Source organism: Danio aesculapii, chromosome 5, assembly GCF_903798145.1.
Source record: "Danio aesculapii chromosome 5, fDanAes4.1, whole genome shotgun sequence".
In the NCBI taxonomy this organism is placed as follows: domain Eukaryota; kingdom Metazoa; phylum Chordata; class Actinopteri; order Cypriniformes; family Danionidae; genus Danio; species Danio aesculapii.
This window is the reverse complement of record NC_079439.1, coordinates 40,217,540-40,244,337: the sequence shown is the minus strand read 5'-3', so window position 1 is coordinate 40,244,337 and position 26,798 is coordinate 40,217,540. Positions and strand designations below refer to the sequence as shown.

The 26,798-nt window shown below is 34.2% G+C and overlaps 1 protein-coding gene and 1 long non-coding RNA gene across 2 annotated transcripts; both read left to right on the top strand.

Moving 5' to 3' along the window:
• The first annotated feature begins 215 nt into the window (after positions 1-215).
• tars1 (threonyl-tRNA synthetase 1) lies at positions 216-20,740 on the top strand. The gene is made up of 19 exons (XM_056458174.1): positions 216-383; positions 696-761; positions 1,822-2,012; positions 4,165-4,288; positions 5,011-5,132; positions 5,801-5,918; positions 6,031-6,095; positions 8,115-8,193; positions 8,727-8,873; positions 11,925-12,023; positions 12,321-12,487; positions 13,947-14,109; positions 14,728-14,865; positions 15,317-15,394; positions 15,483-15,583; positions 15,764-15,868; positions 15,965-16,037; positions 17,536-17,650; positions 20,205-20,740. The coding sequence occupies exons 1-19, from the start codon at positions 327-329 to the stop codon at positions 20,351-20,353; spliced, it is 2,157 nt and encodes a 718-aa protein (XP_056314149.1). The 5' UTR covers positions 216-326; the 3' UTR covers positions 20,354-20,740.
• Positions 20,741-22,709: 1,969 nt separating this feature from the next.
• Positions 22,710-25,324, top strand: LOC130228541 (uncharacterized). Its single transcript, XR_008837772.1, has 3 exons — positions 22,710-22,999; positions 23,609-23,666; positions 23,982-25,324. It is a non-coding gene; the product is annotated as an uncharacterized LOC130228541 (long non-coding RNA).
• The last annotated feature ends 1,474 nt before the right edge of the window (positions 25,325-26,798 follow it).

Below are 26,798 nucleotides of genomic sequence, written 5' to 3'. Positions count from 1 at the left end.
ATAATTAAAACCACATATTACGTTAAATTTAATTGCACGTATGCAAAACTGCACGTATATACAGTAGAGCGGCTTCCTTACCTTTTACATCACGTTGCATCATCTTTCCGCGCCGCAACTGACAGCTTCTGCTTGATGATTGGTTTATACTCACGTCAATCAATGCGAGTCGCCAATCACGGACAACACCCAAGTTGCATCATATCGTTGCATCAGGCTTCCCTGTAGCATCCGGTAAACGTGTATGCCGGCGAGTAAGGACTGTTCTAAACTGTAAGTTGTTGGATCGCGTTGCTCGTTCGTGTTTTTGATTTTTTCGTGTAGTTATGGCGGATGAGAGTGTGACTGAACAATTGAAGGAACTGAAAATGGACGAAAAGAAGGTAACTAATCAGTGCACATGCAGTTAGCAGACTGGCTAATGTTAGTCTCATATCTGATACAAAGCATGTTGCTGTCAAAACATTACTTATTTTTATAGTTTTGCTGTCTTATAAATGACATGTCATGTTTTCTGTTAGAGTGCTGTTCAATTTAATAGATTTGTTATCCTTTTGCTATTTATAGCTCTGCAGTAAGGCATAGTTTCTCTCATATTAGGTGGAGTGACACGTTTGAGCTTTGTGTTTCTTTGTTGACATGAACAGCTGAGTGACAGGTAACAGTAACAGCCAACGTCACACCCTTTCTTTCAGAATAGCAAAGATGGAGGGAAGAAGAAAAACAAGAATGCCGCTGGAGATGCAGGTGGAAAGACTGAGGTCTGTGAAAAATGGTTAAAAATATTCATTTGCACCACACTGAACAATGGAAACACACATTACAATGTTATTGTAGAGTATCACACTGTATTGTAACACTAACATACATATTCTAATAAACTTGAAAGATAAATGTCTCATATATATACTTGTGACTAGTATTCCACACATTATGTAAGTACAAAATGGGGTGGGCTCTTAATTTTAAGCACAATTCCTAGAACATTAAAGTCCCCAAAAATCAAAACTAACCATATGATTTTGTTAACTTACATTGCTAGTTTTGTGGTGAACAACTCATCTGTGCATGTCATTAAGAAAAAAAATGTTTCCCTTCTTATATTTAATTGAAATGTCTAAACCGTCTCTGGGTCATTGCATGTAAAGTATCTTCTTGAACGCTTTTAATGCTTCCAAACAGTTTACTCCATGTCTTAAGGTTGTTTAGTATGATGAGGTATACTGTCTAAGTGCGATTTGATTGGACAGGAATTGCAGGACTGATTTTTCAAATCCCCATAGACAGGAAAAAAAAAAAGTAGTGACTGCAGGTTAAAGGATAGTAGTGGTGTAAAAGTAGAGAAACTGGCCTAAAAATGTACTTGAGGGGAAGTAAAAGTACACATATTTAAAAATACTGAGTAAGTAAAAATTTCTGAGAAAAAGTACTCAATTACAGTAGTTTGAGTATTTGTAATTTATTACTTTACATCTCTGAGCATACTTAACCACGCTGGTCCAACTGTCAGTTTTGACAACAAACAGAAATGGGGTGGAGGATGATTCTGTTGTAATAACTCTTCTAAAACCTCTTTGTTGATCTTTACTACTTTACTACATCCAATCAGCTCCCAGTAGAACAAACAAGCCACGCGCAGTGTTTTATTATTAATTATTTCATTTCTCTAGAAGCTGCGTCACAAGACGGAAAAAAATTACGATCGCAGCTTCTGGTTCATGAGGACTTTAAGTGCTGAAATGGTTTATTATATATGAAACATACTTAATGAACAGACTTTGCATAACAAGGTCATTATTTTTATAACTTTCTTCCCTATAGCTGAGTCCACCACCACAGTACATTGATGAGCGCCTGTCCATTTATAACAAGCTGAAGGAAGAGCATGATGCCCTTCTGGCTGAGAAAGCAACAAAAGAAAGCAAGCCTATCAAGATCACACTGCCTGATGGAAAAGTCGTAGATGGAGAGTCCTGGAAGACCACACCTTATCAGGTTGCCTGTGGGATCAGGTTAGTGGCTAAACTAAACCGCATGAGATAACTTATTTTGTGATTTTTCTATTTTATTTATTTTTTTCTCTTTAAACTTGAAGAAAAACAACATAATAACTTAAAAACAGACTTTCCATGGCTAAATTTTGTGGCTTCTGCAAAATTACACTGCAAAATCATAGTATTTTTCATAAAAATAATCAGTGGATTTCTTTCTAGATATGCAGCTTTTTAGAGATCATTGTGTGTGTGTGTGTGTGTGTGTGTGTGTGTGTGTGTCTAACGTGCTCCGCATAAAGGACCCTTTTCACATTTCTGGGTTTCTCAGTATAGCAGGGATGTCAAAACTCGGTCTTGGAGGGCCAGTGTACTGCTAAGTTTAGCTCCAACTTGCTTCAACACATCTGCAAGAAAGTTTTTAGTATATCTAGTAAGAGCTTGATTTGCTGGTTCAGGTGTGTTTGATTATGGTTTGAGCTAGGGCTGTGCGATTAATTGAATCGCAATTGGCTGTGACATGGATTAAATGTGTATTATTTAATTTCTTCATCGCAGAGCAAATGCGTGGCTGCCGTCTGTGTGACTTACAAGCCAATTGTGTGAGCACACTTTCGTTCTGCCCAATCAGAACTTTTCAATCTGCCTCTTATCAGTCATTTTAGTTTTCTGAGTGTTCTGTATTTGTTTTTAAAATAAGCTACACTATCTCCCTAATTTGAGTTGCACTTGTTTACAGAAAGGTAAGGTCATTTTATTTGAGCTTACTGCTTGCTTTAGAGAAAAGTTTAATTTCTGAATATTTAAAAACAAATTTGAATAAATGTTGAATTAATATCTTTTCAACACTCACTTAGCAGCTACAATACAGATTATTGAGCTGAAGCTTGACTGCAAAATTAAACTGCAAATAAAATCGAAATCGCAATATCTGTAAAAAAAAATTGCAATTAAATATTTTTCCCAAATCGTACAGCCCTAGTTGGATCTAAACTCTCTAGGTAGGACGCTGGCCTTCCAGGCCCGAGTTTGGACACCCCTGCAGCAGAGGAAGTCCTCATAGTTGAGTAAACTTAGAGTGAAGTAAATGGGAATGGGTGCAGTGAATTTTTACTATTGTATTTACTGAAATAATTAAAAAAAAACTTCCACAATGGTCTTATAAAGACTTTCAGACTTTTTTTTATACATACCTGTACATATAAATCTACATGAATTTTTTTTTTTTTATTTTTTTTTTTTTTTTATTTTTATTATTAAAACTTTCAAGGATTTTAGGTGCTGATGCTTGTGAAAGGGGTTCAGTGAGTAAACTGCTTTTAAAAGTGAATATTGTAATAATTTCTCACTGAATATAGCTAATAATGTTTGGTGCATTTAAACAACCATTTTATTGAAGAGTTGCACCCATTAAAATAAGAGTTTGGTCATCTACCTTTAGGAGTTGAAAGTTAATTAATTCAAGTCTAAACTAGTAATTGCAGAAAATTACAAATGACAAAATGTTACAGTGTTAATTTATGCACTAACATGAACTAGTAATGAACAAAACTTGTGCAGCATTTATTCATCATACTTCAGCATTTACTTATGCATTTTTATAATCTTAAAGTAAAAAACTTTTTTTTACATTAGTTATTGCACTGAGTTAACAAGAACTTAATTTTTATTAACTGAGGTGATCATGATGTATTGTTATAAAATACATTAACTAGCATTACATAATGAAACCATATTGCAAAAATAAAAGCGGTCACAGTTATTAATTTTTTTTTATTTTTACAAGCAACAAAGCTTCTTAGTACAATGAAAATATTGCTCTGTTCATTTGATTGTATTGGCGTAGCATTATTGACTCAGTGGACTGAATTTGTATTGGGACTATGTGTCTTCATAGTGTGCAGTGGTATATTAGAATCCTAGACTTGTAAACAAGGAAAAGTGTGTTTTATATATGAGTGTGATACAGGTGAGTGGGCTTTATAAACAACCCGCAGTTATATGTGTATGTAAATTATTTATTTTTTTAAGTTTTAGGCCTGTTCTGTAGTCTGTTTATATCTATGGAATGTTAAAATTAATATGTAACACCATGTTTTCGTAATTTTTCTAAAATTCTATTAGGAATGACAATAAAAGTGTACTTGACTTATAATGTGCTTTTATTGAACAGTCAAGGCCTCGCTGATAATACTGTGATCTCCAAAGTGAACAACGGGGTATGGGATCTGGACAGGCCCTTAGAGGAAGACTGCAGTCTAGTGTTTCTCAAATTTGATGATGAAGAAGCACAAGCAGTACGTTTATTCATTTACAAACAAACGAGTAGCGCTTATGTAGACTTATAGGGCACATTCTACCAGAAATGAACATGATCTGTCCCTAAAATAATAATATAAATACGGTGACTAAAACAGTATTTCATCCCAAAGCTTTCTAAAATGCACTGATGGTTGATTTCTGTCAGTTGTTCTGTAAAGGAATATGTCATTCATTTGGTTCTTAGGTTTTTGTTCTTTATTAAAAAATACTTTACAAATGTACAAACCCTGTCATTGTCCTTGTCCTCAGCCCAATTGGATCTACAACTTTAACAGTTTTGTTAGTGTTGTTAGAAAAAATCTTTAGAAATAGCAAGTTTAAGTTGTTCTCATTCACATCAATTGATTAAAAACGTGAAATTATAAGTAAATTCTACAAATAAATACTACAAATATATATAATACAAGTAAGTTTACAAGTGTTCCCATTTTTCGGTCCGTCCTGTCACAATTGCGTTAAATTTAACATAAAATGTATGCAATACACCTTGAAGGCTATGACTCAAAAGGAAGTGACAGTGATCAAAGATGCGTTCTATATTTTTTTTGAGAAAGACATGCTTAAAGGTCAGGCCCTGTTACATGTTTTATTAGTTAAAATGTAAGTTACTGGTAGAATGTCCCTTAGATATAGATATTACTTGTATATGGTAGTTCATAATTGCATTTTATTTATGATAATAATGCTTTCTTTTTAGGTTTACTGGCACTCAAGTGCTCACATAATGGGAGAGGCTATGGAGAGAGTCTATGGTGGATGCCTATGTTACGGACCACCCATCGAAAATGGCTTTTACTACGATATGTATCTTGATGATGAGTAAGTCAAACACATTTTCAGTTTACTTTTTAATATTTATTTATTTTTTGAGAATGATTTAGATTGGGAATTAGTAGAACCGTAAAATTACAAAGTAGATTACAGGTGTCGAATTATAATATCCTTCTCATTGCTTCGGTTATCAATGCTAATGCAGGTCACCGCTGTGTCCATTTACCAATCGCTGATTAGAAATGTCAGTCTGAGCTTGAAAGTCATATTAATTAATCTGCAGCATAGTAGGTCTTCAAGAAATAAATCATTTTGTTCTTTTTGTTAATGTATTTTTCATTCCTTTCAACAATTACTTGACCTTTAATCTGGCCGGCATCCGCGCAGAGGCTTTCAATAAACACGAAGGAAACTAATAAATGCAGTAATTTACTTGTTAAAAGGCAATTTATGCAAATGTTATTCATATTGGTAATTTCACTGCTTGTTTGGTTGTGCGGCTCTGTCAGGTCCACAACAAGTAGCTTTCTGAGCATATTTTGCATTTCTCATATAAAATGACTGCGGCTTGAAAAAGTTTCTTTAGTTGGTGACATCTGTGAGGTGTTTAGTGTTCCTTTGCACTTTTTTTACTTAGGAAGAGCTTATGTTTTTTTAATGAAACCTTTGCACTTTACTTTCTTTATCCTCTCTGTTCCTCGCCTGCCGGTTCGCAGAGGTGTATCGAGTAATGATTTCCCCTGTTTGGAGAACCTGTGTAAGAAGATCATCAAAGAGAAGCAGCCCTTTGAGAGGCTAGAGGTAAAGAAGGAGACTCTGCTGGAGATGTTCAAGGTAGGTGGTTCTCTTCTCTGAGACAGGAATATAAGCTCATGCTATGAATAAACCTTTAACACCCGAGTGCCTTAAAGTTCAGGCCAGTGAATTCTGCATCTCTCTTATCTAGTACAACAAGTTCAAGTGCAGGATCCTGAATGAAAAGGTTACCACCCCAACCACTACAGTGTACAGGTATGATTTTTAATAGCTTAAAAGTATGCCTTTTGTTGTGTGTGTTTTTTATGTTTTTAATTCTATCGTTTTGTACTTCTAAAATTTTTTTATATGCTTTTATGCTTCTGTTTTGAAGATCGAAATGTTAGTTAAAACTTTTACATTGTCAAGGGGAACATAGTCTTGTCATTTTTACATGCTTAATAAGTAAAGCTTCTTGACCAGCATATTAACATATTTAACAAGAATAACTCAACACTGAAGACTGAAATAATTATTGCTGAAAATTCAACAATTATTTTATTTTTACGTTAGACATCACAAGAATAAATTACTTTTCAAAATATAATACAAATATATACTCAACGGCCACTTTATTAGGTACACCTTACTAGTACTGGGTTGGACCCAAGCGGCAACCTCCCGCTCTCTCTCGGGAAGCCAATACGGAAGTAACTGAAACTGCAATTCATCAAAATTCCGCTAGTCCTGGCTCCATAATAGAGCAAGTTGCAATTGAGCCCACTGTTAGAATGGCCAACTTTACAGCAGAAAAAAAAAAAGTGTTTACAGCCTGGTACAAAGAACGATTTTGGTTCATATAGCTATTATTACCCTCCATGACAACTGTGAGGGGGGTGAATTTTTTTATAACTCATCCATTTCCTTTATTTTAGGTTATATTAAGTTTGCATAATTAAGGGCGTGGCCACTTGAGTGACAGCTAGGTTTCGCTGGTCGCCGTCACTTCACCTCAGCTGAATCCAGCAGATTAGCCACTGATCTCGGCATATTCATCGTATTTTTGTGTTGTTTTATGTGGCTTTACACAGTCATCTGCCTTTTGGACTTATTTCTTACAATTATCAGATGATATGGGATGCTGTGTGCACTTAATTGTGCTCACAAACCATTCACGTGGCCTCGTTTCCCATGTGAGTAGTTATATACTTGTATACCATCTCTATAAATGTATTTGTTTTATTTAAGATCATTTATCATTAATATTTTTCTTTAGACCCGTAAAGCACTCCAGAATGTGACAGATTGATTAGCTGTATGCTGTAGAACAGTCATCTGAAGCGTTATCATACAGTGGTATGCCTGGAGTTCATCAGTAGTCTTGCATTTACTAACACACACTATATTTGAAGTGTTTGGAAGTAATTCACGTTTTCCTTCTGTAGAAAAACATCATAAGAACACTGCTTAGTGGCTCAATGTATTACTACAGTGTTTTTGAAAGTCTAAACACTTTATTGATATAGTGTACAGCCAAGCACATGTGGTCAGAACACAAACGAGTCGCAGGTAATAAAGTATCAAGCGTTTCTCCTAAAGTAAAGTCTGTCTGCTAGGTCTAAGCAAAGTGCCAGCAGGCGTCTGTAGCTCCGCCCACTCTCCGCCTCTTTGCCCTTGTTTGGTATCCCGCCGTGGGTGCGATGACGCGCAAACAAAATGGCGACGGTTGGCCGCGCCTACTTGTAGCTTCTTTTGCAGTGTTCAGAAACCTATGGGTGACGTCACGGATGCTCCGTCCATATATTTTACAGTCTATGGTTGGACCCCCTTTTTCATTCAGAACTGGCTTAATCCTTCGTGGCATAGATTTAACAATGTACTGGAAAATTCCCCAGAGATTTTGCTCCATATTGACTTGATAGCATCACACAGTTTCTGCAGATTTGTCCATTGTGCATTTGTAATGCGACTCTCCTTTTCCACCACATCCCAAAAGTGCTCTATTGGATTTAGATCTGGTGACTGTAGAGGCCATTTGAATACAGTTAACACATTGTCATATTTCCGAAACTAGTCTGAGATGATTCGTGCTTTAAGTGCTTTTGCGTTAATGAGCAGTTGGAGAGGTGTACCTAATAAAGTGGCTGGTGATTATGTGTATATATATATATATATATATATATGTATATGTGTGTGTGTGAGAGAGAGAGAACATTTTAAATTATAATGAAACGTGTAATATGGCTACATTTTATTTATTAAATGCATTGTTAAATAAATGATTTTCTGCTGTAGGTGTGGACCATTGATTGATCTGTGCAGAGGGCCTCATGTAAGACATACTGGAAAAATCAAGGCCATGAAGATCCACAAGGTGTGCAATTAAATTTTTTTTATTGATTTTTCACAATATCCATGCAACATTTGGGAACACTTTACAATAGGATTGTATTAAAAGAATGTTAGTAAAGTATTTACCAACATGAGCAAACGTGTACATGATGAACGGTAAATTAATTATTGATCATCGTTCAGTTATTAATCATTAATATTAGTATTTATTCATTTTTGCTAATGTTAGTCAATGGAAATAAGGTTATTCATTATTAGTTGACATCAACTCACAGTTCATTACTTAATGTTATCAAGCATGAATTTGGATTTTAGGTATGCATTAGTAAATGGTGAACTTTGAAGAATAAGTATCACATTAAGAAAACACATTAACTAACATAAACTAGTGAAGCCTTATTTAAAAGTGTGACCCAACATTTTAAAGTGCAACTTATTCACAATTAGAGCTCCATTCCCCCCCTCAGTCCTCGGTTATCCTGACCTGTATATCAGACATGCGATGCTTACAGCTTGATGTATAATCCCAAGTGATGTATATGATGTTCAACCCAGAATTCCTCTACATACTGGGAGGGCAAAGCTGACATGGAGAGCCTTCAGAGGATCTATGGCATCTCTTTTCCTGATCCCAAGATGCTGAAGGAATGGGAGAAATTCCAGGAAGAAGCCAAGAACAGGGATCATCGCAAACTAGGACGGGTAAATATAGAAATGTGAAAATTTACATGCTTACTACTGTACATGATCAATATCCAGTTTATTTGAAATATGTCAGAGATTTTTCCCATTAACAGATGGAGGTGCTGTTTGCATATAAAGTAAAAAAAAAAAAAAAATGAAATGCGCATGTGGAAGCACATAACTAAAACATAAGAAAACTATATTCACGCGTTGGCCCCCCCCAAATATGCAAAATGCTGCGTAAGTGATAATCCTCTCCTATGGATTATGTAAATGTTTCTTTATCTAAATACTTGGGTGACAGGAATTAAATATACTAATGGAACACACTACGGACTCATACATACTTAAAAAAAACTCTCATGAGCATGAGTTCTTAAATAATGTAAAACTATAAACATGGAAGCTATTTTTATATATTTTATGTTTAAAATATTTAAAATGTTAATATTTTTTGTCAATATTTGATAAATAATACTTAACTTTTAAATTCATATTTTAATAGGAAGCTATACAATATTATATTTATGTATATACATTAGTTTAGTCAGTACTGAAGCCAAATCTGGAACTTATCTAACAAAATAACTTATGATAACGGTCCAAAAACTAGTACACCCAAATTTATGTGTTAAAGAAAATTATTAAAATACGAATTTCAAAGAGAGGAAAAATCAAGAGAAGCAAAAAACATTGAAAAATTTAGTTGAAATTTTGTAGGTTTTTTTTTTTTTTGCAATATTTTGCTTGAATTTAATTGTATTATCTTTCAGTTTCTAAATATGTTTGGTGACTAAAGTATTATTTTAATAAATATCTGTTTGATAAATTGTTTAATTTATTAATAAAAATGTATTATAAAATTGGTGCATTTGTTTAAATGAGAAATCACTTCACTGAGAAATGGATAAAAAATATTCATTTTCAAAATGGGATGTATTTAATTATGTTGAGCACTGTATACATCAGCGACTTATTTTCTTCAATATCAGAAAACAAAATGGATGGATTTTACAACTTCATTAGTGAACCATGCATAGAAATAAAAAATAAATGTAAGATGAAAGATGCAAGTAAACAACAGTTAATGCGAATAAATTACAGTAATTCAATTTTGGGCTTGGTAAACATGCCTTCAAATGTTTTTTCTGGAATACTACTTATGATAATACCATTGCAATCAGAATTATTAGCCCCCCTTTGATTTTTTCTTCTGGAGAAAGTCTTATTTGTTTTATTTTGCCTAGAATAAAAGCAGTTTTAAATAAAAAAAAAACACTTTTAGGGTCAAATTTAATAGCCCCTTTAAGCTGTATTTTTTCCGACAATCTACAGAACAAACCATCATTATACAATAACTTGTCTAATTACCCTAACCTACCTAGTTAACCCAATTTTACATAGTTAAGCCTTTAAATGTCACGTTAAGCTGTATAGAAGAGTCTTGAAAAATATCTAGTCAGATATGAATAAAAATGTGTTGAAAAAAATCTTCTCTCCGTTAAACAGAAATTAGGAAAAAAGAAACGGGGCTAATAATTCGGAAGGGCTAATAATTCTGATTGCAACTGTACATTTTATTTAAAGCACCTTTCAAGAATCCCAAGGTCACTGTACAACCTGTATATGCACAATTCAATAGTTAAAAATTTTACAACATATAAACGATTCAATAATTTAAAAATAAACCGACAGCATAAAAATATAGAAAATGATAAAATACAAGGAAATGATACAGAATGTAGTATGCAGTTATAAAGAGTAAGTTATTTTGAAAAGATGAGTTTTAAGTCTGGATTTAAACAGTGGGTGAGATTCAATGTTGCGAATGTTAGGAGGAAGAGAATTCCAGAGTTTGGGAGCAGAGCGACTGAAAGCTCTGCTCCCCATATGCTATAGAATACTTTAACAAAAATCATCTGATATAAATGTGACTAATTATATATGTAGTTTGCCGCACCTGTAAAGTGCTGAAAAAAGGTGTAAGGACCGTTTTAGTAGAACTGGATTTATTTCAAAGAATTCTGTATCATCTAAAATAGAACAAAAATTGCTCTGGTGTAGCCCAAATAAAGTTTCGGTGCTCTTTGGGCAAGGGATTCATGAGAACAAACAGCTGAAATCAGTCCAAGGCACTCGAAAGATGTGAAAAAAATATTTAAAAGCCTTTAATCACATGGCTAATCTTTAAAAAACCTAGGTGTTTCGGCAGAGAGCTGCCTTCATCATACAATTCTGTATCATCATTAGTAGTTTTGCTTCATCCTTTGATTATTTGAATGTACACTTTCTCAATAAAAGCAATGACTTTTTTTTAACATTAATTATAATATAATATAACATAATATAAGATAAGATAAGATAATATAATATGTTATAATATAATATTTCCCAGTGATGTGTTGCAGCTGGAAGGGTAGTTGGTGGTTCATTCTGCTGTGGTGACGCCAGATTAATAAAGGGACTAAGCCAAAAAGAAAATGTATTAATATAATATAATATAATATAATTTAGAGATTTCAAACCACTCAGACTGTAAAATACTACATTGAATCTATGCTCACCTTTACTGTATGCAAATAATTGTAGTTAAAAGTCAGCTGTGGACAAATGAATGCAAAAACGCTATTTCCACTGAACATTTGGGGGACAAAACTGCTCACAATGGAGGACATGTGGACGCCTCAGTGTGCTAATGACTCGGGCTCATTTGATGCACCGTGTGGGGAGTCTCGCTGCGGTGACTGAAGACAGGTCTGATAGGTGGGCTGTGGGGGAGAGAACAGGGACCGAGCCCATAAAAAGGCAGATGTCTGTCTCCTTAATGTGCCATCTGTTCATGGGCCCACTGATGGCTACACAGGGAACACTTTGTCACAACAAAAGAACGAGCGTAATCAGCCATTTGTCCTGTTGTTGTTGTTTGTTTTTTTTTTCCCTCTTGCTCATTGGAACTTTTTTTCTTTCCCTTTGTATCCATCTGTATCCTCAGATACATTTCAGATCTGCATAATTATTTCTCTCACCTTTTAATGTCTACTCTCTCTTTCTTTGCTTTTGTCTTTTCAGGAGCAAGATTTATTTTTCTTCCATGACCTGAGCCCTGGTAGCTGTTTCTTTCTCCCTAAAGGAGCATACCTCTATAATACGCTGATCGAGTTTATTAGGGTGAGTTTCCCTCTACATTTTAAATTCATAGATCATTCTGGTACTACTACGCCAATATCATCCATTAAAAAAATTTACAATAGCAAGAAAACAAGGGTGCGATGTGGAGCTGGGTTTTGCGGAGGTCTATTAGGATATGCTAAATTGCATTTTATGGATGTCATGGTTCACTAGACCATGTAATGGATAGGTTGGTCCACTTCAAGGACCCTATTAATTATCGTGGGCCAACCGCTTGAATATTTATGCATTTTCACAGACTGTTTTCTTGTACTGTGGTACTTTTTTGTCATGTAGAGTGAATACAGGAAGAGAGGATTCCAGGAAGTGGTCACACCAAACATCTACAACAGTAAACTGTGGCAAACCTCAGGACACTGGCAGCACTACAGCGAAAACATGTTCTCCTTTGAGGTGGAGAAGGAGATCTTTGCTCTCAAGCCCATGAACTGCCCTGGACACTGGTACATAATCCTTCTAATTGTTTATTTGTGACATGTGACATTCAAACGGATGATAATGGTATTTCCAGATTCAAGCCTGAATTGAGAAACTAAGGCTGCGTTCAAAAGCTTGGGGTAACTCTGGGGGCAGTGTTTCTGCACAAAGGCACCTTGTATAAAACTGATTTCAAACAGACTTCTGAGACAACGTAATGATTCAATCACATACAACTAACATGAGAAAGCTTAGGTCATAACTAGGCCCACACGAAATCTATGCGTGCGTACATCTGCCGATTTCCACTCATTTACGGGATGTGAAGTAGAATTTGGATTTGGACATGTCTTGATTTCCTCCAAAGACAGCATTTTAGAGCTTTCAGACACAAACATATCGGTAGCCAGATTTTGACCACTGTGTTTATCACAACACACATCTTTTACAAAGTCATGGTGTAACTATAGTCTCTGGACTTCAGTAGTACTCCATTAGTATTATTTGCTTTTGGCATATGAAAACAATTTTAGCAACTAGAAACTGTGATGTGTGACACAGGGGCTCCGTGAGGCCTTAGGAAGTCTTAAATTCACTGAAATATTGTGCTGTAGGTCTTAATTTCCTTATTTCCAAGTAAAGCTACCAAATTGGCCTTCATTAATTAATTAGTTCCCTAAACAGGGAAAGAAAATCAAAGCAACACATCCCTTTACTGTACATTCACACCGAAAGAGGCGAGAGCTTTAAAGTAGCCGGAAGTCATTCATTTTCAATGGGAGCTGGTGGTAAGAAGCAGCGCCGCACGTCTTCGCCGCATTTCCAATTATTTGCAATGTTTTTCTTACAGCAACATACATTAAATAAGTTACTGGCGAGTTACTGATGTGCATTAATGTTATATATATAATTTTTTCTTTAAAAGAGCGGGGATCTCATGCCACAATACATAACTGAATACTTAAGTGGAGCAAAGCCACACCACAAGCATCTTGATCTTTTGATCTACATGCAGCATTTTCACGCTAGAAAGCAGATTTTATGTGGGAATGTAACTGATGATATGCTGCAACGGCTTCTTTAAATACCAGTGAATTTTGACGCTCTCGCCGCTGGAGCGGAAGGCATACAGCGTTGTCGCCAGCATGGCCACAGCGACCCAGAGCGACAGTTACATGATCTTCCATTAATACAAAAACGATTTACAGAAGTAACCAGGCCATTAGAAATAATACTTAGTGTTTCACCTTGTATAAGTCTAAAATTTCATTCATAATGGTCTTAAAATGGTCTTAAAAGTCTTAAATTTGACTTGAAGAAACCTGCAGAAAACCTGGTGACATCAAATGAATCTTTACTAACATTAAATACTAGTGTTTGTTAATCATGGAAGGCAGGGCAGTGTTGCTGAATGCTACATGTTTGGTAAGGAAAATTGTTTTTGAGAAGGTTTCTCTTCATCTGGAGTTGTTTGCGGTTTTTCAGTCTGATGTTTGACCACCGGCCGCGCTCTTGGAGGGAACTTCCCCTGCGTCTGGCTGATTTCGGGGTTTTGCATCGTAATGAGTTGTCTGGAGCTCTGACTGGCCTGACGAGAGTCAGACGCTTCCAACAAGATGATGCTCACATCTTCTGCTCTATGGACCAGGTGTGTTATGTTGAAAACACAATACTATTTGTCACTTGTTTTCAGTGTTAACACTGAAATTCTAAATATTTTGGTCGAAGATGAATGGTCCCATTCGCAATAATGAAAAGTACAAATTTACAAATAGGGTTTTATATACATTGAAAGATATTAAATGCAATGGAAGCATCAAATTTATTTTTCAGATAACTTGTTTTTAATGCTAATTAAAATGCTTGTTTCTAATGCTTTGTCAACAATCAGCACAACGAATATGATAATATATTAATATTTTAATTTTCAATTAATTAAAAAAATTAACTTTTTTTTTTTATTTATACGTCATTTAAATTATATTTGTTCTAAATATTCCCGACAAAATATTTTGGACATTTTAATGACCGTCTTTTGCAAATCATGGTCAAAAAATAACAACATAATGTAGTATTACACATCTGTTGTTTTGATGCTTAAAATGAAAACCTCATTTCAACCTATTCCTTTTATTTACTGATCTAAATGTTTTGTAATCCTATATTTATTTTATAGTGGATTAATGGGCATATGCTTCATGAGCCTGTGAATTAGTTTAAACTGTAATCAGGAGTTTATTCTTTGTTCTCCTCTTACTTCTGTCAGATTGAGTCTGAGATTAAAGGTTGCCTGGACTTCCTGCGTACGGTGTATGATGTGTTTGGCTTCACGTTCAAACTGAACCTGTCCACCAGGCCTGAGAAGTTTCTAGGAGAACCTGAAGTGTGGGATCAGGCTGAAAAGGTAAAAAACATTTACAATTTAAGCAAAAAAAAAAGAATAAAAAAAAAGAAAACATGAGCAAACCGCTGTTTCAAAATTTTGGAGTTTATAGCAGATTCTTTTCTTTTAGGCCATTTTTTTAACAGTATTTTCTTAAGTTCAGCAAGGCTGCAAAAATAAAGTAAATAACAGTTAAGTCATTACTTCTATCACATATTTTATTCTAAAAAGATTCAGTGCTCCAGAAATAAATCAATTCTGATCAATATTTTTGTGTAAACTTCTTTTGTGTACTTCTAAAGTTTGCTTCTAAAAAATCTTTTTTTTTGAGGATTTGAATAGATTGTAATTTTACCACCAAGTCATATCATCGATTTTCAATGTGTTTTTATTAGTGTTTAATACCTCTGTTAATATGCATGATTAATCGTGAATATTTAGCATCCCTTTATTAAACCCTTACTGTTTTTAGCAACTGGAAAACAGTCTGAATGATTTCGGAGAAAAATGGGTTCTGAATCCCGGTGATGGTGCTTTCTATGGACCAAAGGTACAAGCAAATGAATAAAGCACAACCTAAACATTTTGTAACATAAATGACTATCCTCACAATTATTTTGTCTTTTTCTGCGATATAGATTGATATCCAGATAAAGGATGCCATCGGCAGGTATCACCAATGTGCCACCATTCAGCTGGACTTCCAGTTGCCCATTCGCTTCAATCTAACATTTGTAAGGTGTGTTTACTCAGTGAAACATTACAGCCTGTATACAATGAGTGTAATAAATACAATTGAGGGCCTAAGAGAACATCCAGAGGCCTGATTTTTAGTTCCTTGTACAACAGTGACATTTTGTGGTTTTATTTGATTACTGCACTGCAAGTTGTTGATCTTCTAAACCTCGTCTCCCTTCAGTCATGATGGTGATGACAAGAAGAGACCGGTGATCATCCACAGAGCAATCCTGGGCTCAGTGGAACGGATGATTGCCATCCTGACAGAAAACTATGGAGGGAAATGGTAAGGTTAAGAGGGAGACTGTCACATGATTATATTTATTCATAACACTACTGTATATGTTTGCATAAAACGTTCACCGGATTTTATTTCCCACAGGCCACTTTGGTTGTCCCCGCGTCAGGTGATGGTGGTTCCTATTGGACCCACCTGTGATGAATACGCCCAGAGAGTAAGTTCTGCTCATTATTCACCAGACATTAGTAGCTGTTAGCTCTGATAATTTGGCTTAAGAAACATTTCGGATTATTGTTAGTGTTGAAAACAGATGTTATGCTTGATATTTTTTTGGGGAAATATTCTTTAAATTTATGTTGTATTCTTTAATGCATAGAAAATTCAAAAGAAAAATGTTACTTGAGATGCAAATATTTTGTTACATTTTTACAGTAATTTTACATTTGATCAGTTAAGCGCATTGTTGTTTAATACATTTTAATTAAATGAATTTAAGTCATTTTTAATTAAATAGTATTAACTCTACTTTAGACTTTATTGTCATCTCTCTACTAAAGATGCACTTTTTTGAGGCTGAAACTTATTTTATTAAACTATTGACTGATTCTGAGACCAATATTTTACATTTCCTCCCTTATTTTTAAAATGGATCAATACACGCTGATCATGATGTAAATTAGCATATTCAGTCAGTGTTTTTAGTTCATTCACACGTGTTTTTAGTTCAATAACAAATTTGAAGATTTAGTTTAGAGCCCTACAAGGGCCTTAAATCTAAGCACTAGCCCGGCCCTGGACCTAGATGCACAGGCTGTAACCCTGTCCTTGTCTAACAGCTTATCAAAATTTTTGGCCAGAGTCTGATCCGAAGCCCATGTTTTTTCCGCCAAACAGCTTATACTGTTACAATTGTTAAAATAGACCAGATATGTATTTAATAGAAAGCTAATGTTTTTTTATTACTTTTTTTTTAATCAGAGACATGTCTTAGAGACATGTTTGGAGGTTTTTTAAATGTAAGTTTTAGTTTTTTAAGTGACATCTATATCCAAGCGGTATGTGGTCCACACAGTGAGTTTACTCAATTTACAAGTTGTGCATAAGCAGTTTGCTCATTATTTAAAGTTGTCACTATTTGAAAAGTTGACCAGAAGTTTGCCTTTCCTCTAGCGTTTTTTTTTTTTTTTTACCATTTTAAGTTCACCATTGGCAATTTTTCTCTTTATGTTCTCTATTGCACGTGGCTGGAAATCTCTATGTGCAAGGTATCACTGGCACTCCAGTCCGCATGCATTAGATCTCATTAAACTTTTATTTAAAAAGTTTTTTATAAATCGGACCCGAAGCCTGATATGCAGGCTAGCTGTGACGTAAAAATCGGCCAAAAGCCCGGCCCTAGGGGCATAAAAAATGTCGGGCCCTGACGGTCTTGGCCTCAAATGCAGGGCTCTAATTTAGTTTACTGGTACGTTAAATCATTGTCATTCCACATGGAATGTCTGTCTGTCTATCTATCTATATTAATGCGCTGTCATCAATTTGTAAATAAATTTGCTCATTAATAATTTCATACAGTTGTTCTATAATAAGCATGTTAAACATTAATATGTATGCTGCTCCCAGTTTAGAATTTATTGCTGTCTTACAGCTCTGATTCCAGCATGGCTTACAAGACCATGATTAGAATTAAAGATAAAGTTTGTCACCCTCAGGTACAACAGGAGTTCCACAAAGTTGGTTTGATGACAGATGTGGACCTGGACCCAGGCTGTACTCTGAACAAGAAGATCAGGAATGCTCAGTTAGCTCAGTACAACTTCATTTTAGGTAAGTGATCCAACAACTTTTTTCTAGAAAACCCTTTAGATCAGGGCTGCCCAAACTCCTGAAGAGTTTAGCTCCAACATGCCTCAACACACCTGCCAGGATTTTTTCTGGCAAGCCCCAGTAAGACTTTGATTACCTGTCTAAAGGCTCCGGTGTATTTCAAACAAAGTTGTTTTTCGATCCTCGTTTGAGGATAAAAAGAAGTTCGAAAAGGCTGAGTGATAGTATACTGTTTCCGAACCTTCTGACACCCTCATGTGCTCGTCTGGTTTGTGTCTTTAAAATATATACATCTGTACCAGCGCTGCTACTCAGGATGTGCTACTCATGATCCAGAACACATTGTGTTTCTCATGCCTAAATATGAACTTTGAGAATACGAACTGCATCAACAAAAGCATAGTTTAAGAACACACTCATAGATTGCATTGTTGTCACTGACCCAATGGTGGCGTAAAGGTTTTAGGACCAATACGAACTCCCCAAAAAACTTTGCTTTGGTGGACTGCCGAAACAAACAAATATATATATATATTTTTCTGTATACTGGGTCTTAAAGGTGCTGTATCTAAGTTTTTGCCTTTTCTAAAGCATAAAAATACCATAATATGTTTGCAGATATTTAAGAAACATGCTTGGTGAACATTCTTGTTTATCTGAAAAACAATGCTGAAGTCAAACATTCTGCTTTGAACGTGTTTTCTGTGTCGGAACATCTGTCTTTGATTTGGTCATTCAACCCGGCCGATGCCAATTTAGCCCATTATATTTCCGAACCCGGAATCGGTTGCCTTGATGGAAAAGAGTGCATTTCATTCATTCAAAAAGGCTTTCAAAGCATGCATGCATGACTGAAATGTGACCTCCAGTGGACAGTAGCGGACTCCGAAATGAGACACAGATTCAAAGTTCCACATGAGGTTATTAATTATCAAATAATGTAAATGTTACAAACGTAAACATTGGGTGAGCAGGTTACATTGTAACCACTGTGTCCTAACAACATGCTACGTGATGAGATTTGCCGTGATGAGGCTGTTCACACCAGACGAAACACGACAGAAATTTAAATGCAGCCATTCAAAAGAACAGAATATGCACTCACTCACGAAATAGTAAGGTTTATAATCTAATTAATACATATTAAACCTCTTTAACATTTATTAAATGTATAAATGATTGATATGTGTTGGCTTACACTGGGTCACAGTTTTAAAGTTCAATTTCAAACGGTTTATTTTATTTTCAAGATCTGAAAAAGGTGAAATTTCTGCTGCTGCTTTCAGTAGTATGACAATAAATGTCATGTAAAATGGCATTCAAACTCGCATTATTAGCATTTAACACTTAATAAAGCACCTGAGGTGAGCATGTCATCAGCAGCAAATAATAGAAGCCATTTCAAAAATGTAAATTTCAGGTATTGGTTAGGACAAAAACTCCTTTTAATATGAAAATATTCCTTCTATCACGTGCTGTTGCTTTTATTTAGAACATTTTTTTTAATCCGCTTAGTCAGGTGCTCCTGTTGGTGGCCTTAATCAGGCAACCTGCCCTTGCATTTGTTTTGATCCAGGGATGCAATACCTAGTTCAACCACTGGGTGTCAAACATATACAAATACATACTGCACCTTTAAGGGTGTCTGATTGTGGTTGGTCGAGTTTGGGCACCCCTGGTTTAGACAGTTTAAAAAAATCTTGGTGTGTTCCTGTTTACCAACATCAATTTATGCAAATATTATAACTATCTGCCCATATATCTATTTTATAACTGACAAAATAAAGGTCACAAGTATTGTTGTTTTATAAAAAAGCAAGCACTCCATACTCACAGCAAATTTAAATCATTTTTTGACTGGAAATAAAAAAGTAGTTGGAAGTACCTTTGCAGTGCACTGTTTGTTGAAAACAAACTTCCCGGAAACACTGCTTTAAGTTCATCACAATGACAAAATGAGCACAAGAAAATTAAAGTGCTGAAAAAAAACATTATTTAACAAAGCATCTGATCATAGTGAATATGGTACGTTTGCACAAGTTTTGCAATTCACCTGCATCCTGTTGACATGCTAATATTATGTTGTTGTGATTGTTTTATTATAATGTTATACAAGTTTTGTTACACATCGGAAATAATACATTTGATTTCCAATTTATAATCCGAGTTCTTAAAGGGATTGTTCACCAAAAAAAAGAACATTTACTCACTATTTACTTATCCTTGAGTTATTCCAAACATGCATCTGTCATTATTATTAATATTTAGTTATTTTTTCTGTTGAACAAATAAGAAGATATTTTGAAGAATGTTAGAAACTTTAACCATTGACTTCTATAGTAGGAAAAACAAATACTATAAAAATCTATGTTTACCAGTTTTCAAAAGAACTATTCAACAGGGAAAAACTCAAGCATGTTTGTGACAAGTAAAGGGTAAACAAATGATGACTTTTTTGTGTGAACTATCCCTTTAATTGCAGCTCTTTTAAATGACAGCTATACAGTGGTCATGGATTAATTGTGATCCTACCTTTCATGGTTTTTAACAACAGTGGTGGGTGAGAAGGAGAAGAGCAGCGACACGGTGAATGTTAGGACTCGTGACAACAAGGTGCACGGAGAGAGGAGTCTGACGGACTGCATGGAGCGCCTCAAACAGCTAAAAGCTTCCAGAACCCGAAACGCAGAGGAGGAATTCTGATCACCACAAACTTTACGTCAACTCTTACTTTACATGCCATAAACTCAAGACACCACTGGGCAACAGTGTGATGCTCTTCAGCTTACAGTAGATCATCCATAACCTCTCAGCTGGATTAGTGTTTGGTTCAGGGTCTTCCATTTTAAATCACTGACAATACTGTGTAATGAGTTGTCCTAAAGTCTGTAGATCTGATTGACAACTTTGCTTTCAAATCAACTGTAATATTAAGTATTCTGGGAATGCTCATTTGTCACATAGCCATAGTTGTTTGTTACAGGAAAGAGGCTATTCTGTCGATTGTATGTGGATGGGGAGAATGACTGTAATGTCTGGAAGTGATCCGGATATCTTAAAGAAATAAAACAATAAATATTTCCAAATTTATGTCTCACTTGTGCTATGATTACTTGAACATCGAAAGCTTCACAATTACAAACAAACAGTGCATCAGCTAATGTTGGGTAGGCGATTATAACATAGATGGATGTAGGGCTGCACAATATATAATTTCAGCATTGATATTGCAATGGGATCACTCGCAATAGACACATCGCGAGCATACGCAATGTTGAGTCTGGGTTATAATTCATCATTTGCATGTGTTTTTGATGCCTGTCATTGTATTACGACCCATCAAGCATTCAGACATAATAAATTGTCCCATTTGTAAATTTAACAATGATTAATTTTATTCAAATATTTGTATTTTTATCATTCAGTTACTGTACTTAAATACCTTTAGGCTCAGGAAATGATAAAACACAAATTTAATTGCATCTTTTTCTTGATTGTCTTTAGAGATTATTTAGCATGAAAATACAACACATGCAAAAACAGAAATGCAATGCAAATAGCACAGACAACAACAATAATAATAATACATTTTATTTATATTGCGCTTTTTTCAGACTCAAAGCGCTTACCGAAGCATTAAATCCACAATAAGGAAACAAACAAACTGTGTTTGGGACACCAAAAAGTTGATAGATTGTTTACTAGATTTTATGGAGATACACTTACACTACAGAATCATGCTAATCCATTTAACATCATAAATTCTTTCCATATAGAGATATTATCTAGTGAAATACTATTCATATTGCTATATATATATATATATATATATATATATATATATATATATATATATATATATATATATATATATATATATATATATATATATATAGGTAGTGCTGCTGTTGCCTCACAGCAAGAAAGTAGCTGGTTCGAGCCTCGACTGGGTCAGTTGGCATTTCTGTGTTGAGTGTGCATGTTTCCCCCACAATTCTAAAGACGTGGTACAGGTGAATTGGGTAAGCTAAAATTGTCCGTAGTGTATGTTTGAATGAGTGTATGGGTGTTTCCCAGTGATGGGTTGCAGCCGGAAGGGTATCCACTTTGTAAAACATGTGCTGGATAAGTCGGTGGTTCATTCCACCGTGGCGACCCCAGATAGATAACGGCACTAAGCTAAAAGGAAATTAATAAATGAATGTATATAAAGTTGCAATCAGAATTATTAACCCCCCACCCCCCTTTGAATTTTTTTTTTCTTTTTTTAAATATTTCCCAAATTATGTTTAACAGAGCAAGGACCAAGGAATGTTTTTTCTTCTGGAGAAAGTCTTATTTGTTTTATTTTGGCTAGAATAAAAGCAGTCTTTAATTTTTAAAAACTATTTTCAGGTCGAAATTATTAGCCCTTTTAAGCTATATATTTTTTCGATAGTCTCCAGAACAAAACATCATTATACAATAACTTGCCTAATTACCCTAACCTGCCTAGTTAACATAATTAACCTAATTAAGCCTTTAAATGTCACTTTAAACTGTATAGAAGTGTCTTGAAAAATATCTAGTAAAATGTTATTTACTGTTATCATGGCAAAGATAAAATAAATCAGTTATTAAAGATGAGTTATTAAAACTATTATGTTTAGAAATGTGTTGGAAAAAATCTTCTCTCCGTTAAACAGAAATTGGGGAAAAATAAACAGGGGGGCTATTCAGGGGGTTTTATAATTCTGATTGCAGCTGTAAATATAAAATAAAGAAATACCGTGCAGCCCTAGATGGATGATAAAGATTTTAGCATTTGTTTATTTTGAATAATTGTGAACATTAGTTTATTTCACAGTAAATAGTGAACTAAAACTCAACTTTCAATTTTTATAGTATAACCTATGAATCCTTACTTTTGAAGTGTTTCCGATATTTCTTTGTAAAACATGAACAAGAAAAGAAGTAGAGAAGATCAGATATACATTGTCGTTTATGCTAAGTGAAACTTTGTATTTTCTCTTTCACTTGGGTTCTTCAGCTGACTGAGAAGAAATCACGTGACGGCACATAAACGCGAAAGTAGTGAACAAGCACCAGTGTTGGATTTTTTCCCATTTCCTTTTAAATATTTTAAGCATATTGCCTTTTTATTTCTCTGAACTGTATCGGCTTTTCCGAAACAGATCGTTTTTTCAGCCGTTTTGTCTGGATGTTTGTTTTCGCTTTGTGTTTACTCACAAAAGATTCTGTTGCTTGACAGAAATGCTGTAGGATACAAGAGGCGATGTTTATAACGACAGAATAAGGATTTCTTCTTCTTCTTCTTCTTCTTCTTCAATAAATTATTACCCTGAAAAGGTAAGTCAAAATCCTTTTGTTTGTGCTTTTTGGAAAAGAGGAAAGAGTAAACTGTAATATCTTGGGCATAAGTGATTTTGGAGTTATGACATAACATTGACATAACCTCAACATACATATAATGTATAATCTGTATAAAGCCAATACAAGCGAAATACCATATAGTCTAGATATTTTTATAATGCAATATCTACTTCTAAAATTAAGACTGACTGTATTTGCTGGGCTATGTAGTACACAAGAATAGGTATCATTTCTTGTATTAAGATTATTAATATTTTTATTGCAATGAAAAACTGGCTATCCATAAATTAATATGGAAATTACCCCAAAATAGCTTACTTCCGCGTTGAAAGATGAGATGCTGTTCAATTTCACTTTCATTTTTGCACACCCTCAATATTTGTTTCAAAGATTGCTCGTGTTATCCTTTAAAACAAATGGCCCTTTGTCATGTTGTGATGTTTTATTTTCTGACGCAGACATTAAAATGAACAGACTGGGGTTTTTATGGGTTTGGGGCCAGATAGCCTTAAAAGGTGTTTTATCTTTTACCTTTACCTTTTTAATTGAGTTAATTGCTATAACTGAGGCATTTACTTGTTTCAGTTCTGCAATGGAGTTTACAGATGAAGAGAAACTCTGGCTGCAAAGATTGTCTGCTGAAGTAAGATGGTTTTTCTTCCTTATATATGTTTTGTTTTAATTAAGATAATATTCTATCAAACCGTAAAATACCACAAACAAAACATGCTGAAATCGCATTTTAAATAATAATAATAATATTAATAATAATAATAATTATTATTATTATCATTAACGACAACAACAATAATAATGATCAATTAATTAATAATAAATAAAAATAAACACAAATGAGTGAACAAATAAACAAAAATTCTGTTTATTTGCCATGTGGTGGCAGTGTAGCACAGTATATTTTTTTCTTACCATTTGAATAAAGGCCTCTGTTTTACTTTAGATACCTGAAGGAAATGAACTCACTTCAAATGAGAAGCAGTTTTGGGAGAAAGCAAAGCCAGAGACTGAATTTCAAGGCCAGTATTTCCAGACAATGGCCTCTATACGATTTGGACTGAATGATTCGGGCAGCACAGCCACAGCCATGAAAAACCCTGTTCATCAGAGAAGCTGCGTCGCTTCACCGTGTGGATAATCACCAAACACCAAGAGGAGGACGTATTTTCTCTTGGTTATCTAACATAATATTCAGACTACAATAATTAAAATATGAATAAAATAAATTCCGCACATATTGGCGAAAGCCGAGTAGCCTTTGGCACTTTGTAATTAAGATCAGTTTTGATGATCATCTCCAGCATTCTTACCTCAATAACAATTTATTGGTGCAGGTCAGGTTTTTTTTATATACAGTATGTACCACAAGATGATGTGACAACAGTGTAAAATGGGTTTTCTCAGTTAAAGCTTCACTGTAAAAAAAACTACATTTTAAGTCAACAAACTTCAGTTGTTTTAAGTTGACTCAACTTACAACGCAATTACTGCACTTGACTTAAGTTGAGTAAACTCAAAAATGTCCTGAAGTTTGTTGCCTTAAAATTTTAAGTTGAGTTAACTTTTTTTTTTACAGTTTAGTTCCTCCCAAAAATCTGAATTTACTCATCATTTCCCCACCTCAAGTGGTTCGAAACGTTTAAAATTTCTTTCTTCTATTGAAGACAAAACAAGGTATTCAGAATGTTAGGAAAAAGTAGCCATTGACATCCAAAGAAGGAACAAAAAATACTTCAACTAATGGCTGACGCTTTCTGACATTCTTCATAGTATCTCTCTTTGCGTTCAACAGAAGAAAGAAACTTAAACAGGTTTGGAACAACAGGGGGAGTAAATGATGACAATTTTCAAAATTTTGGGGGTGAACTAATGCTGCCTGCATGCTCTTTTATTGTAGTAGATTGTATGAAATAATGTAAATTTAATAAAAAAAAATTCTTCGGGATGTAAAAATGGTGCTCTGTTCTGATGCGCAAAAGTGAAGCTACTAAGACACAGAACTTTGGTTTTAACATGCCTAGGGATAAAAATCATCTCTACCTCACTCCTGTAACAATCAATGCAGTATATTTAATAGACGTTGTTTACACACACACACACACACACACAGACCAAAATAACAACATAGAAGAGTACTTTGGTATACATTGCTGTTTCTTTTAATGATCTCTGTATGAAAAGCTTTTACCTAAATATCTGTGCATGATTTCTACTGCATTTCTACATTCACCATTAAGTGATTGCACTGTGTTTGTGTGCGCACATGTATATGTATAATGTATAATATATGGATTAATAATAAAAAAAAAAAAACAATTAGTTGTCATTTTATTTTTTAATCTGTAAAATCCATTTCTGTTTACTGAGCATTTTGTCTTTTTTTAGTTTAGTTTAGTTTAGTTTAGGTCTGTTTAGTTAAGTTTAGGTCTGTTTAGTTTAGTTAAGTTTAGTTTAGGTCTGTTTAGTTTAGTTTAGGTCTGTTTAGTTAAGTTTAGTTTAATTTAGGTTCGTTTAGTTTAGTTAAGTTTTGTTTTGTTTAGGTCTGTTTAGTTAAGTTTAGTTTAGTTTAGGTCTGTTTTGTTTTGTTTTGTTTTGTTTTGTTTTGTTTTGTTTTGTTTTGTTTTTTGTTTTGTTTTGTTTTGTTTTGTTTAGGTCTGTTTAGTTTAGTTTAGTTTAGTTTAGGTCTGTTTTGTTTTGTTTTGTTAAGTTTAGGTCTGTTTAGTTAAGTTTAGGTCTGTTTAGTTTAGGTCTGTTTAGTTTAGTTTTGTATTGTTTTGTTTAGGTCTGTTTAGTTAAGTTTAGTTTAGATCTGTTTTGTTTTGTTAAGTTTAGGTCTGTTTAGTTAAGTTTAGGTCTGTTTAGTTTTGTTTAGGTCTGTTTAGTTTAGGTCTGTTTAGTTTAGTTTAGTTTTTTTTAGTTTAAGTCTATTTAGTTAAGTTTAGTTTAGGTCTGTTTAGTTTAGTTTAGTTCTGTTTTGTTTTGTTTAGGTCTGTTTAGTTAAGTTTAGGTCTGTTTAATTTAGGTTCGTTTAGTTTTGTTTTGTTTAGGTCTGTTTAGTTAAGTTTAGTTTAGTTTAGGTCTGTTTTGTTTTGTTTTGTTTAGGTCTGTTTAGTTTAGTTTAGTTTAGTTTAGGTCTGTTTTGTTTTGTTAAGTTTAGGTCTGTTTAGTTAAGTTTAGGTCTGTTTAGTTTTGTTTAGGTCTGTTTAGTTTAGGTCTGTTTAGTTTAGTTTTGTTTAGGTCTGTTTTGTTTTGTTAAGTTTAGGTCTGTTTAGTTAAGTTTAGGTCTGTTTAGTTTTGTTTAGGTCTGTTTAGTTTAGGTCTGTTTAGTTTAGTTTTGTTTAGTTTAGGTCTGTTTTGTTTTGTTTTGTTTTGTTTAGGTCTGTTTAGTTTAGTTTAGGTCTGTTTAGTTTTGTTTAGGTCTGTTTAGTTTAGGTCTGTTTAGTTTAGTTTAGTTTTGTTTAGGTCTGTTTAGTTAAGTTTAGGTCTGTTTTGTTTTGTTTTGTTTAGGTCTGTTTAGTTTAGTTTAGTTTAGTTTAGGTCTGTTTTGTTTTGTTAAGTTTAGGTCTGTTTAGTTAAGTTTAGGTCTGTTTAGTTTTGTTTAGGTCTGTTTAGTTTAGGTCTGTTTAGTTTAGTTTTGTTTAGGTCTGTTTTGTTTTGTTAAGTTTAGGTCTGTTTAGTTAAGTTTAGGTCTGTTTAGTTTTGTTTAGGTCTGTTTAGTTTAGGTCTGTTTAGTTTAGTTTTGTTTAGTTTAGGTCTGTTT